At 36.6% G+C, this 15708-nt stretch overlaps 1 protein-coding gene across 6 annotated transcripts in view; it reads right to left on the bottom strand.

Moving 5' to 3' along the window:
* ANKS1B (ankyrin repeat and sterile alpha motif domain containing 1B) overlaps positions 1-15708 on the bottom strand; it is a 1034668-nt gene that overhangs the window by 869915 nt on the left and 149045 nt on the right. For all 6 annotated transcript variants that reach the window (XM_040980136.1, XM_040980153.1, XM_040980163.1 and 3 more), the window contains exon 2: positions 12771-12851. In XM_040980136.1, coding sequence (XP_040836070.1) covers positions 12771-12851 — 81 coding nt within the window. The remainder of the gene's footprint in view (positions 1-12770; positions 12852-15708) is intronic.

Below are 15708 nucleotides of genomic sequence, written 5' to 3'. Positions count from 1 at the left end.
AGGAAGCAAGACAGCAGGTGGAAGCATGGGCAGGAAGGAGGGATGGGTGGGAACTTCCCCTTTGCTCCTAGAATTGTGAAATGCACGAAAATTGTTCACCTTCTATACGTAAAATAATAAAAAGAACCAAGAATCCACTGTAGAAAGCTTTAAGAAGTTCCAGGAGGCTGTAACTATTCTGATGATAGATTTCTAAGAAATTAGGAAATAGTTTCCCAAGTTTAAGAACTGATATTATTTTAAAAGATTTGAATTTACAAAGATTGAATTTGAGTACCAGTTGTGCAAACCATCCAAAGCTATGACCCTAGAGACATAACTACCAAATGTATGATATAGTTCCACGGGGAAAGAAACAAGAACAATAATGCCTATGGTTTAAGGCTGGTAAGAACACTGAGATCATAGAAAATAAATTACTGAACAAACGTTTAAAGCTTCATACAAACACCAGTCTTTGTCCCAAGTTAAAAATGAAATGCTTTAAAGTGAAAATATTCACACCAAATCACCTTTGAAAAACAGAATATGAAAATTAAAATAAAACTGGAAAGGTATCCATTTAATGTTTCTCTCAATTTCAAGGCTGTGAAAGTCTTCTCTCAAAGGCTGACGTCAATGACGATTCAGAGCAACAGCACCTGACAGCCATAAAATCTGCTCGAAGTTCCAACTCTATAGTTTAATAACTTGGTTAACTGAACAAACCAAACACCTTCCAAATACTGTTAAAGCAGAACTTAGGGATGGTATCATGCTACCTATTGCAAATTGTTATGGTGTGACTCAAATGAAAAAACAGCACAATCAAAAGCTATTCTCAAACAAGCTGCTGCAGTGGAAACAATCCACTGTGGTTTTTTTAATAAAACATTCCACCACATAAATGCAAAATAATAAAAAAATTGTCAAATTAAAATTAAAATACTCATATCTAAAATATCTTAATATATCTAAAATAATTGTCAAATTAAAATGCTCATATCTAAAAATAGCTTATTTTATCATAGACTTCTCCAAATTAATGTTAGACAAATGTGAAGAAAGGTTTGAATTTCATTTCTCAATGCCCAAAAGGTAAATGAAGAAAAATCTGAAATATCTTCAAAGGGTAAAAGATAAAAACTGACAGACTAATCAATTCCACTTCCTTTTACTCTCACTCAAAACATTCTAAATTTCATTTGTCCTTTGACTCAGCTAGTTGACATTTTGTGACATTCATGTGATACGTTCTCTTTTTCTCAACAAAATGCACAATGCAGTAAAAAAGATTTAAATGTTGACTTACTGAGTGTATTACATGATAGGGTACACATCTTATTAATATTATGTATTATATATCAAACTGTATTATAATTATATGTGTGTGTTTTATTTATTTGAAAGGCAGAGTTAGAGAGAAGGGAGTAGAGACAGAGAGAAAAGGCTCTTCTAACTGCTGGCTCACTCACCAAACAGCCACAATAGCTGGGCTAAAACAGCCCCTGAAGCCAGTAGGAAGAACCTTCATCAGGGTCTCCCGCACAGGCACGGGGCCCAAGCACTCAGGCCACCTTCCACTGCTTTCCCAAGTGAATTATCAGGGAACTGGATTAGAAATGGAACAGCCCAAACCTAAACTGATACCCACGGAGGATGCCACTACCACAGGTTGCAGATTTACTCAAAACTTAACAGTGCCGGCCCCTGTATTATAAAGTACACAGCTAAATCAGGAAAATATCTGTATGTTAATGGTCATGCTGTTGATAAATATCAAGATCCCAATGAAGTATCATAATTTAAACATATATATATGTATATATCTTGTGGAATATATTTTTAAATTTTTATTTAAGTTGAACTTCATAAATTAAGAAGCGATATCAACTAACAAATCAATGGAGTTTTACAGTAGAGAAATTTTCTGTGATATATCAAATTATATCTGATCAAAAACCTGTCCGTTTTACTAATATTTATAATTATTAATTAATTTATTAATTAGTAAAGTATTAAACAACAATTGTCATGAGTCCTTACATTCATGAAGAGCCTAAGTAATACGAGATAAAAAGTTAAAAGGTCTTTTTTATCCAGGTTCTTTAGGAATAAATAAATGTCAGGTACTTTTTTGTCTTGTTGCTTTTTTTGAGAAGCAGAAATAGGGTGCTCCCAGCCACTGTTTCACTCCCTAAATGCTCACAAGGACTGGGGGGCTAAAGCTAGGAACCAGGAGCTCTACCCAGGTCTGCATGAAGGTGGCAGGAACTTAACACCACTGCGTTAAAAGGTCTGCAGAAGGAGGAAACTTGAGTCAGCAGCCTCGGCTGGGTACCACACTGACAGTTCGGTGTGGGACACAAGCTTCTTCAACCACATCTTAGCCACCAGGCCAAGTGCACACCCACTCAACTACCATCATATAACATGTAAGTTAGGGTAGCAGTTAGCACTGCAACACCACTTACAGATATCATATATCAGACATATTTTAATTTTTTTAAATTAGGTTGAACCTAGTATCTTATTCAAAGATATGAAAAATGAAAAAATGAACATGCTGACACTGCATGTTACCTGGCATGACATATTAAATTATATTGCAGCTTAATGTCTGTACAGTAGCAAGCAATAACATAATTCTTAACATAGCAGTCCTTCTTACATCCAGCTTTCGAAAAATAAATACTGTAAAATTCTAAAATTAAGTGTAATTGGCATAGTACCAGAAAAACAATTTTACGTCCCAGAGGAAAAAGAAAACATCAAATTAAATAATAATCCAATTCAAATTATTGCAATAATTTTCATCTTGAAACTAATAGTAAAACTTCATGTGAAAATAAATATTCTGAAACTACTGAGTTGTATGATGTCATTAGTTTATATTTACTTCCTGATAAAAATAAGTATGCTGATGATTAATAACATCTTACAAGAGGTTGAGTATTTGATTAATAATATCTTACAAGAGGGTGAGTATCTGTTCTGAGAAAAATTAATTAAAAAGATTCAAATTTCTTTGACTCAGCAATGAAATTAAATTGTAATCGAAGATATTTATTTTGTTGCATTCTCCCTTACTTTGGAGCATCCACACAACACTGGAATAAATACAACGATGCAGAATTAATGAACTAATGAAAATCATAAGTCCAATAGGGTCCTTGGGTTTCAGATTTTCTTGATGTTTTTACTTTTCTTTAACATAAGTAAAATTGTAGCAATGTTCTGAATGATCAGAAAACTTTAGGGCAAAACATTCAATTTTCCAAATGTAGCTTCTTTATAATTCGAATTCCCTGTTAGGCTTCTAGCTTAAAGAGTGGATAGGGGTAAATTTTGACAATTTAATATCCTTAATCCGGAAACAAGCAGTCAGACCAAGATATTTCTAGAGATTCAAAGAGTACCAGAGTACAGAACTTTAGAGGTGGAACCCTTTTTTCATAAAAAAAAAAAAAGACTAAGAACAAATAAAAAATATAGACAGTTGGGCATAGCCATGTATCCATATGGCTGCCAGTTTATGTCTCTGCTGCTCTACTTCGTGTCCAGCTTCCTAACTGCTGCCTGGGAAAGTAGCAGGGCATGGCCCAAAGACTTGGAACTCTACACCCAACTAGAAGACCCAAAGGAGGTTCCTGCTCCTGGCTTCAGATAGCTCAGCTCCAGCCATTGAGGCCATTTGGGGAGTGGACCAGCAAATGGAGGATATTTCTAACTTTTGTTCTCTAACTCTGCCTTACCAATAAAAATAAATGTTTGAAATTATACAGACAGTTTACAATGTGCATTATATCTCTAATATACAATTTGGATTACAGATAATGGTGTACATGAAGAATCAAAGAGTAGGAAGAGCACATAGAAAATATTTTAACTGCACAAACATCAAAGAATATGCATTTCAAAGATAATTTGTTGACATTTTTCAAATTAGTATCCAAGAACCACATTGCATTCAGTATAGTTTAAGAAGATGAACAGGAGGAAAAGGAGCATTTTACTAACTGAAATAGGTAAAAGTTCAGTTTAAATTATACTGGGAAATTATTTAAAATAACTTTAAAAGAAAGGACAAAGAACAAAAGAATGGAAAATCAAACAGAAGGTAAGAAGAAGGAACAAAAGAAAAAAGCAGAAAAAAAGGAGGAGAATGTATAGAGAGGGAGACAGCAAGGAAAGGAAAAAGTAAAAAGAAAGGTGGAAGTAGACCAGTTGCTACTCATAAAATTAAAAGATTTAATTTGTAGTAATTTGGAAGACAACGAGTGTTTCATGTTTCCAAAGAAAAACAGTTATAATTCTTACTGATAGATTTGCTGATTGGGCCACATTTATACCTTGTCATTTGAAAATGGAATTTTTTTAAACATTTATTTACTTTTATTTGAAAGGCAGATCTACAGTTAAGGAGAGAGAAAGAGAGACAGATACTTGGAACTGCTGGTTCACTCCCCAAATGGTCTTGCCAGAATTGGGCCAGCCCAAACCCAGGAGTTTCCTCCAGGTCTCCCACATCAGGAAAAAGACCCAAGAACTTGAGCCATCCTCTGCTCTTCTCCCAAGCCACAAGCAGGGACAGGAAATGGATGGGAAGTGGAGCAGTATGGATATGAACTGGCCCCCATTTGGGATGCCACCTCTAGCAAGGAGAGAATAAGCCTATTGAGCCAAAGTGCTGCGTTCATAAAGATGAGAGTTTTTTTAATCCACAATAACAAATGACCTATGAAGTCAACGATACAGTACTTTTTCTATTATATTCAGACATGCTAAATGTAGATGACTTGTTTGATGCTAAATAGTGTTTCTACAGACATAAAATACTGCTTACCTGTAGATAACTAGCATTAATAAATGAGGGCTACCAACATAACATAAATGTAACAGGTTGAATTTGCTTAACGAAGGTCTTCAACTACATGTTTGGAGCAGGGAAAAAAACCTGTGCTCAGGGCCAAACCACAAACTACTTCCAGTTCTATGACTCCATAAACTTCAGCCTAGAAATCATGTTTATGGGCATAATCTGGAACACAACAACCACAACATGACTGCTAAAGCTTGTTTGGGAGAATCACAGTATTATCAGTTGTTAATTACCAATACTAAGGGAGAACAGCAAGGAAAAAACAAAAGTTTTTCTTTGGCTCTGAGATTGATTCTGTGAAATTATTTTCTTTCAAACACATTTTCTTATGCCAACATTATATTTAGCATCCCATGTGAACACACTGATGATCACACCAGGCATCCCAGAAATAAACAATGAGACAGAGAAAAGTCAAAGTGTAACCACTGATCAAAGCATCAACTTGAACTAAAACATGTAGTCCCTGGACACTATCTCAATCTTAATAAGTCATTTATCCAAACTGGCATTGCATAAGTCATTTATCCAAACTGGCATTGCTTCTCCAGCTATAAAATGAGGGAGGTAGGAAACTCGAATGGGTGAAAAGTAGACTAAGTGATTTCTACCCTTAAAGGTCTATAACCCATTGATAATCTAAATACGCAAAATCAAGAAACATATATACTGTATGTGAAAGCCCAGATTTCAAAATGATAGCATCATGATATATAATATGAAATTTCATGGAAAATAATGTTAAAAGACTATTTAATTTTGGTGCAAAAATGTTTAAATTCATGCAGGTTTCCATAATGTGTACTTAAGAATTTTTTCAACTTTAATTTTTAAGTAGCTTTGAACAGATTCAATGTCACTTGAGTTACCATTCCAAGAACATGATGATATTCCCCTCTCGATTCTCTCCACCTCTGTTCCCCATCTCTAATTCCCACCTTGTTTCCTTCTCCATTCCTATCTTGTCTTTTTAGGTTTTAAGATGGCACATCTTAAAATTTCATTAAGATACAATTACTTGGGCCCAACGCGATGGCGCAGTGCTTAAGGTCCTCGCCTTGCACGCCCAGGATCCTATATGGGCACCGGTTCTAATCCCAGCAGCTCTGCTTCCCATCCAGCTCCCTGCCTGTGGCCCGGAAAGCAGTCAAGGATGACCCAAAGCCTTGGGACCCTGCACCAACATGGGAGACCTCAGAGGCTTCTGGCTTCAGATTGGCTCAGCTCCAGCTGTTGCGGCCACCTGGGGAGTAAATCATCGAACGGAAGATCTTCCTCTCTATCTCTCCTCTCTGTATATCCGCCTTTCCAATAAAAAATAAAATAAATCTTTTAAAAAAAGATACAATTACTTCATTAGATAAGAATTTTAAGAGGTATAAAGCAGACCCAGCTATCCCTCTCCTAGGAATATACCCAATAGAAATGAAAGCTACATATGAGAAGGGGATCTGTAATCCTATATTTGCAGCAGCACAATCTGCAATAACAAAGACATGGAAAAATCCAGGTGTGCTTCCAAAGAAGAGTGATTAAAGAAACTATGGTACATTTACTCCATGGAATATTACTCAGCTATTAAGAAGAATGAAATTATACCATTTACAAGTAGGTGGTCCCAATTAGAGACCATTATGCTCAATGAAATGGGTCAATCACAAAAGAACAAACACCATATATTTTTTTCTAATATAAGGAAACCAGCATGGAAAGTGTAACTTCAATAACCCAATCCATACTGGTTGTTTTGTTTGTTGTTTGTTTGTTTGTTTGTTGGCTGCATCCCATGTGTTTTAATGTTTTTGATTTCAGTTTCATTTATTCCAAATACTTTCTTTTCTCTTGTCGAATTCATCGCTGGCTCATGTATTACATGGTGGCATCATTTTTCCCAAGAGACTTTTGTTATTTCCTTTTTGTTACCCATGTGTTGGTTACTCAGTGGTGCGTTTTTTCATGGTGCTGTAATTTGTTGTTGTGGTGGTGGTGGCTGTTGTTATAATTAATACCAGTTGTTGACTTTATTCTATGGGTCCTCATTTACGGAAATGTACAGTGATGGAGTATTAGGGACTTCCATATCCAGATGTGGGGGTACAATGCAACAAGCATCCCTGCTTTCAAACAAAAGATGGACTCCCAATGAAACCGTTGGAAATATGTAAATAATGGGATGCTGCACCCTGATATTGTCTGCACCAGCAATGTCAGGGCACACTTAAATAACAGACTGATGGAATGATGACTCTTATGAAGGATGATGCCATTGTAGCAACATGGGGGAAATCTGTTGGGGGTGGGAGTTTGGGGAGGGATCCCAGAAAATTGTACCACAAAATTCAAAAATTCAAAATAAAAATATAACAAAAAAGGGGGTATCAAGCAAAAAGACCCTAGTTAAGTGGCAATATAGACAATGATTATAAGCAAGAATTTAATGGAAAAAATGATCATTTCAAGCATAAACAGCAAATTTTAAATTTATCACAGATCATTAAAATTGTAATGGTATAATATTTTTACTGACTGGTTTGACAAAGTTATGAAGACTAAATTTGGTAAAACTATATTTGCAAGAAAACTGATGCGCAAATATTAATGCTTTCTTTTTAATTATTTTTTTTAAATTTTACCATCCATATGTAAGAGAACATGCAGTATTTGTTGTTCTCTGTCTGGCTGATTTCATTCAACATGAGGTGCTCCAGGTTCATTTTTTTAATGGTTGAATAATATTCCTGTGTTTTTTAATCCATTCATCTGATGATGGGCATTTTGATTGTTTCCAATCTTTGGCTATTGTGAACAGTGCTGCTGTAAACATGGTTGTGTATTTCTTTGATTCATTTCGTTAACTCTTTTGGGTATATGCCCAGTAGTGGCATTGCTGAATCCTATGGCAAGTCTATAGTTCTTCAAGACTTGTTCACACTACTTTCTACAATGGCTGTGTTAACTTAAATTCTCATCAAGTGCATATATATTCCCATTTCTCTACAACCTTACCGACATTTATAACTCTCTGTGCAGGCTATACTCTCAGGGATCATTTCCATAGTCTGTGTAACTCTCTGTTTTAGGTTTTAGCCATTCTGACAGGGATGAGGTGATAACTCATTGTGATTTTCAGATTTAAATGTCCTTAATGACTAGTGATGCTGGGCCTTTTTCCACACAGCTGTTGGCCATTTGAATTTCTCCTTTTGAGAAAAGATTCCTTTGCCCATTTCTCAACTGGACTGGATGATAATGACTTTGTTGAGTTTCTTAATTTGCTGATATAGTCGAGATATTACTTCTTTGTTGGAGATGAGGTTAGCAAATGTTTTTCCCAGATTGGATGTATAGTCACTCTATTGACTGTTTCCTTTGCTGTACAAAAGCATCTGAAGTTTCTTTTTAATATATGTTTATTTATTCATTTATTTTTCAAAGAAAGAAGAGACATGGGATCTCCCATCTGCTCGTTCACTCCCCATACGGCTACAACAGGAACTGGGCTGGTTCAAAGCCAGGAGCCAGGAGCTGCTTCTGAGTCTCTTATGATGACTCAGAGCTCCAACTCTGCTTCTGAGTCCCTCATGAGGATTCAGAGGTCCACCTTTGCTTCTTTCCTTGGTACATTAGCAGGAGCTGATTGCACGTGGAGCAACTGAGATGCACACTGGTGCCCATAAAGGATTCTTGCACCACAGGCAGAGGCTTAAACCACAGAGCCACAGCACTGGCTCAAGCAGCTGAGTATGACACAGTTCCATTTGTTTAGTTTTTGCTTTTGTTGCCTGTTACAGTTTTGATTTATGGGTGTTGTTCAAGAAGCTGTTCCCTATACAATGTCTTAGAGCATTTTCCCTATATTTTCTGTCAGAAACTTTGTGGTTTCAGATATTAACTGTAGGTCTTTGACCCATCTTGAATTGATCTTTCTATATGGGATCCCATATTGTGTATACTTTCTTCATTCTTTCCACTTTACATTTGTCAGATTTTGTTATTTCAAAATTATTATTTTTGGTGTCAAAATTTTTTCTCCACTTGGCCTGTTATATTGTTACAGCTCTCATCTATCTTTTTTTCACTTGAAGATTTCATCTCAGAGCCTGGCAATGGTAGCCTAGTGGCTAAAGTCTTCACCTTGAAACCACTGGGATTAGCATATGGGTGTCAGTTCCTGTCCTGGTGGCCCTACTTCCCATCCAGCTCCCTGCTTGTGGCCTGAGAAAGCAGTACAGGATGATCCAAGGCCTTGGAACCCTGCACCTGCATGGGAGACCTAAAGGAAGCTCCTGTTTCCTGGCTTCAGATAGGATCAGCTCTGGCCATTGCAGCTGCTTGGGGAGTGAATCAATGGACGGAAGATATTCCTCTGTCTCTCCTCCTTTGTATATCTGACTTTCCAATTTAAAAAAACTAAAAAAAAATATCATCTCCAAAATTTTCTGTTTGGATCTTCCCGAATTCTAGCTCCTTAGCAATATTTTCATTCACATCAGTCATGGATTCCCTCGTTTCTTTAATCTATCTATTTTCTCTTGCATCTCACTCAGTTTCTTTACAATTGTTACTCTGAATTCCATATCTGTCATTTCATAGGTTTCCCTCAGTTTGGGATCTAATTCTAGAGCAGAACTGTGTTCTTTGGAGGCACAATACTCGCTTGCTTTTTCAAGTTTCCAATGTCCCAACTTCAACATGTGCCAATCTGGTGACTTGTCTGATTCCGATTGATTTTTCCTTCAGTTAATATACAGGGTATCAATTGGCTTGTTGCTTTGATGTTGGTTCTGGGTGAGCCCTGGAGTTTAGTCTCAGAGTGATTTTGGGTGTCACATTTAAGTGACACAGGTGACTATTTTCTGCAGTTCTTTCTGGGTTTGTTTGTTTTAAATTGGAAAGAGAGATCTATAAGAGGAGAGACAGAGAGAAAGATCTGTCTGCTAGTTTACTCCCCAAATGGCTAAAATGGCCTGTGCTAAGCCAATCTGAAGCCAAGAGCCAGGAGCTTCTTACTGGTCTCCACACAGGTGCAGGGTCCCAAGGCTTTAGATCATCTTCTACTGCTTTCCCAGCCACAAGCAGGAAGCTGAGTGGGAAGCAGAGCAGCCAAAAAGAACTGGTGTCCACACAGGATCCCTGTGCATGCAAGATGAGATTTAGCCACTGGACTATTGTGTGCAGCCTTTCCCTGCAGTTTGTAGGGATGGAAGTGTGGATTTGAGATGAACAAAGGTTTCCTTGAGTGTGTATCTTTGATCCACAAAGAGTTCAGTGAGTTCAGTCTCCCCTTGAGAATGTGACAGATGGGGTTGTGTTTTGGGTGAACGCCCATCTTATCCTACAGACAAGTCTGAGTGACGCCAGGTCTGTGGAAACTATTGCTGTGGCTACAGGTCTCTGTAAAATGGATGGACTCTTCCTCAAATCCTGCTAGAAGCGTTCAACTGTTTCTGAGGTTTATATTGCTAACAGTCCTAGTTCTGGGCCAGGAGACTATGTATACACTGGAAAGCTAAGAAGCCAGGTGTATTCCAATGGCATTGATGAATCCAAAATGAATTGTTGCAGTCCTGGTGAGGAGGCCATGTATAGCCTTTTTTTACTTTTCTTTCTTTTCTTCTTTCTTCTTCTTTTTTTTTTTGTGTGTGTGTGTGTTGGGCTGGTTCTGATGTTAGCTCTCAAAAGCAAAGATGAATCCCCCAGGCTCATGCAGAGAGTGAGAGCATAGCTCTACTGCTAATGCCTCCAAACTCTCCAGGTTCTAGATACAGGGGATCTGTCCTTGACTCTGTGATGCTGGCAGAACAGTCAGCCTGTGGAACTTCTCACCGTAGACTACGCCACACCATAGGAGCAGCAGAGGGAAAGCAAACAACACAGTTTCCCTGCCCCAATCTGAGCAGTTGCTCAGATCCCAATCAGCTTCCACAGCTGATGTGAAAGTCAGTGGGGACTGTGGACTTTCCTCTCTGATTAACAGTGAGTGGTGGTGAGCGGTGACTGCTTCCCACCTTGGTGTGGTAGGTTGGCGGCGCACAGCTGGCAGCCGGCTGTGCTATGTGCCTGGCTGCGATGGCTCTCTTTATCCTCTTGTCCCACAGAGTTGTTTTTTGTGTGTTTTTTTGTTTTTGTTTTTTTGCTTAGTTTTTTTCATTTATTCACCGATAACTTCTGTCAGTGATACCATGGGGAATGTTTCCCATTTTATTTTTTTGTTGTTTTTTTTCCTCTCAGAGCAGCTTAAGTTAGTGCGGTTAAATAATATTCAGCTACCTTGCTGATCCAACATGCATTTTCTGTGAGTCTTTTGAACACTATCCTTAAAGCAAGTACCATGTAGCATCATGATATAACTGGGAGAACAACGAAGCAGAAGTCAATATATTCAGTACATTGAATCATAAAATATTAATATATGTATATGAAGTAAATGACTTTGTATCACACAACTAGAAGTGATAAGGAGACAGGATTACAATTTTCCAGACTCTTCCCATGCCTGTGGGAAGATATTAAGAAACATCTTACCAGAAAAATGAAAAAAAAAAATTGAAATCTCATAAGAAAATGTTTTTTAAAAAATTAAAACCTCTGATAAAAGCAGATACATATAATTATGACAGAATTGTAATTAACCCTGTAATTCATCTTAAAAGACTAGTCAAATCTTTCCTATCTTTATGATAAGATGAACAATTTCCATTCATTTTGCTTAAGCATTCTAAATTACCAAAAGGAGACAGAACTCATGCAATGAGCCACAGGAAAATAAGTCTCAATGGTTATATGGTTTATGGATTGTAAAGTGTAAGTCAGTAATGCTTTTACCAAACACTTCCTTGGAAATAAGGCTAGAAAACAAATGCCAATCCACTTTGGGACACTATTATTTTGAGAAATAGTTATAATATTAATTTGAAAATATATAATTTCAAATGTACTGCAAATTCAAATAAATTATGAATATATAATATATATTATAACATATATATGTAAATTGTGAGCCCTCCCCTCAAAAAAAGTGATAGCTTCACAGACACCACACTTAAAATCAAGTATGAGTAAGTCCTGTTTGTCTTAAACCACAGAAAAAAAGAAATGATAAATGGGAAAGGAAAAGGCTGCTAGAGTTTTTAAAGCAATAATTACCATATCTAAGAAACTGTAATGAAATAATCCAACTCTAGAAAGATCCATTTGAAGCATTCTCACAAAGGGAAAACACAGAGTAGGGGGAGATAGAGGAATAGCAGAGACTTCCTTGCAGTGGGCAGGATGGGACCAGTGAACACTCCTAGCACTCAGCACACTCGGACTCAATCACGGATTCATTAGCTTCCCTTGCTCTAATAATGTACATAAGCTGGTGATGATTAATACATTTTCAGAAGCCATAATGTGTACTATCACATTACCTGGGACATAATCCCAGAAATTAAAAAGAAGTTCAGGGTTACAAAAGGTAAAACCACAAAGGAAAAAGCATTTTGGCAAATTTTTAATTTTGTGATGTGGTTTGTGTAAAGGCCCACGGCTTACAATAGCAATACTCCATTAAGATTCACTGTCACTCACAGTGAATACTCTCATATTGAGTATACAGATACTGAAAAAGGAAAATAAGTTTTATAATGCGGTTTTGTTCCACTTTTCTCCCCAAAGCTACACATGACTTACATAGTCCTGTTACATCTGCTGTCCTATGTGATAATTGATTATGTTAGTTAACATTCCACATACAAGCATCTTCAGAAACATTCCTACCAATTTCTCAGCATTTTTTCCTGGTGCCTCTCCAACCTCATAAGCCCAGTGGACTCGTGGCAACATGAGACAGTATCATCAGACTTAATTAGCTTCATCACATGTAACTAGATACTCAAGATTTTCAGTCCAAATAAGTGGCACTTACTTATGTCCATTTAATGCTGCGTGGTGTAAAGCAGTGTAACCCGAACTGTCTGTGCAGTTCACATTGGGGCCTCGCCAGATGCTGCAAATAAAGCATAAGCGCAGAGTTAACAGTGAAGCAGGATTGTGCTTTGCAAAACAAAAAGAAGCCTGACAGTACCAAAGCCAACAGTGTGCTGCGTTTGAAAATTTCACTCGTGTAGAAAATGACTGCCATCTTGCCATCCCCTTGGAATAACTTCATTTAAGTGAAGCAGGGAAATTAAGAGCCAACCTCACAATCATTGGAAAGTATTAGCAAATGGGTGCTCACTGATGTTCATTAAAGTCTGTGTCCACATATTCCCTACTATTTTCTATCATTACCTATCTGTTGGAAGCAATTAACTCTCAGCTACTCTATTCTACAAAAGAATAAATATTCCTGGCACCTCCTTCCTCCCTTTTAACACATCCTGAGATGGCAGTGATTTATCTAAGTTATAAGGTATTTCTGCATTATGGGAAGAATATAAGATCTTCCCGCTGTTCTGCTGCTACCAAGGAAATGTAATCAATATTTCATACTTGAAAGTAACATTGAAGAACTGGATTGTTTTAACGCATAAAAGGATCTTAATGTTGCAATTATCACTGATTTTATTACACGATACAGTCTGGAAGAACATGTGGCTGTATAAAAAGTATATTACATCCTTGATCACAATTAAAACCATTTTCACTTCTTAGTTTTTAGAAAAACACCAAAAAACACTTTTTTCTAAAAGGAGAGCAAAAAATAACTTTATCTGATGATATTAAGACTATCAAACACATCTAACACTAACTGTATGAACACAACATATTTATATCAACTGCATGCTGTATACTAAGCAAGGAACAATAACTCAGATTCATAATTCCAAGTTCTTCTTTGTAAGCACATAATCTAAAATAGAAGAAAGATGTATGAACTAATATTTGCAAAGCAGTGTGATCACTGTGGTTTCAGAAAGCATACAGGCATGTTCAAGAATACTTCAGAAGCAAAGATCCTGCCTGATGTTCCATGAGGACAGGACCACAAAGACACTGTAACAAAAGTGAACTATAGATCCATAAACCATTCATGAATAAAGATGAGAAACTTCTTAAACTTACGGTAAATGAAACCTACAACAATATACATAAAAGAAACCAGTATTGCAAATTATGTTAACCTTTCATAATTTACCAGACTGACCCATTTCCAAAACCTTATAGATGATTGGCAAAATATACTGTCAGCACCTAATAGAAGCTTTTACTAAAGTCACAGAAAAGAACTTCACCAACTTGGTAATATAAACACCTATCTTTAAAAACCTCCAGCTACTTAAAACCTACGTAACACTTAATGATGAAAGATGAAATGCTTTCCCCTTAAGATCAAAGACAGGGCAAGTATGTCTGTTCTAATCACTTCTATTCAACATTATACCAGTGATTTTAACCAATGCAAATTGCCAGAAATGCAGTGACAAGGAATAAACAAGATATCAAGCAACTCGGATGCTCATTTCTCGACAACCAGCTTAGGCTTCTCATTCCAACTTCCTGCTAATGCAGACCTGAGTGACAGCAGTAATGAGTCAAAACTGATTGGGTTCCTGCCATCCCCATGGGAACCCTGTATGGGGCTGCCAGCTCCCAGATCCAGGTTTGTTCCCAGGGCAGGCACATCCACTGGAAAAAAAAAAAGAACAAAAAACAAAACAAAACAATAAAAACACACAAAGAAAAACTACAGAGTGAAGAAGTGATTGCAATTTCTCTCTCCATGTCTGTCTCTTTTTCTCTCTTCCCCGCCCCGTCCCTCTCTTCCATGTTTCCTTTCTTCTTCCCTCCTTACTCCCTCTCTGTCTCCCTCTCATCCCTTTCCTTCACACTCTTTTTTTCCTCTTTCTCCTTCTTTCCCTGCCCCAGAAAATAATTGTAGGGAAAGCAGAGTATCTGTCTCATTTAAGAAAAAATAGTCACGTATACGGAAAACAGTACAGAATTTACAAAAAACAACCGACCAGAATTTAAAAGTGAGTTTAATTGAGGGTAGTTACATGAAAGTAATAGAACTGGCTCTTATCTGTCATGTTCCTGTGGAAAAATTTTTTTGAAAACAAATGTCAAAAAAATAAAGATGAACAGATGAGAAAATCAACAAAGAAACAGAGCTAATCTATACTACTAACCAACGGATCTGGTTGGTATCTACAGAACATTTTATTTAACAAACGTCCTTTTCATTAGTAAATGGAACATTCTCTATAATATGCCATACACTAAACTATAAAACAAGTTCAGAAAATTCAAAAATTTTGAAATCCTATCACATATCTTTTCTGATCACAGTGGAATGAGGTTGGAAGTTAACAGCAAAAGAAACCAGAAAACAAAGAGAGACAGAATGACACACTCCTCATGAACAGTGAATCACAAAAGAAATCAAGAAGGAAATTTAAAAACACACTGAAATGAATGAAAATGGCAATATGACATCAAAACTTATCAGATACAATGATAAGAGAAGGACTTAAAGCAACTGTATTCTCCACAAGCAATTAGAACACATCAAATACAGAAGCTAACAGTTAATCTCAAGGATCTAAAAAATAATAAAACTCCAACTTGGTAGAATAAATAATTTACATAATAAAGTAGAATACAAAAAAATCTAAAATTAGTGAAATGAAGAGCTGCTGTTTGAAAAATAAACTGATAAATCACTGATCCAATTGACCAACAGTAAGAGAAAAGCCAAATCTATAAAAATAAGAGATGAAAAAGAAGGTATTACAACTGATAGCACAGAAATACCAAGGGTAATTAGTAATTATTACAGTTATATGCCAACAAATTGGAAAATTGACAAAATAGATGACTTGCTAAAGAGATACAATTCATCAAAATTGAGGCATGAAGAC

The sequence above is a fragment of the Ochotona curzoniae genome, unplaced genomic scaffold, assembly GCF_017591425.1.
Source record: "Ochotona curzoniae isolate NIBS_2020 unplaced genomic scaffold, NIBS_Ocur_1.0 contig_1014, whole genome shotgun sequence".
NCBI lineage: Eukaryota > Metazoa > Chordata > Mammalia > Lagomorpha > Ochotonidae > Ochotona > Ochotona curzoniae.
Note: the sequence above shows the minus strand (reverse complement) of the source record. Positions and strands in the feature narration are given on the sequence as shown.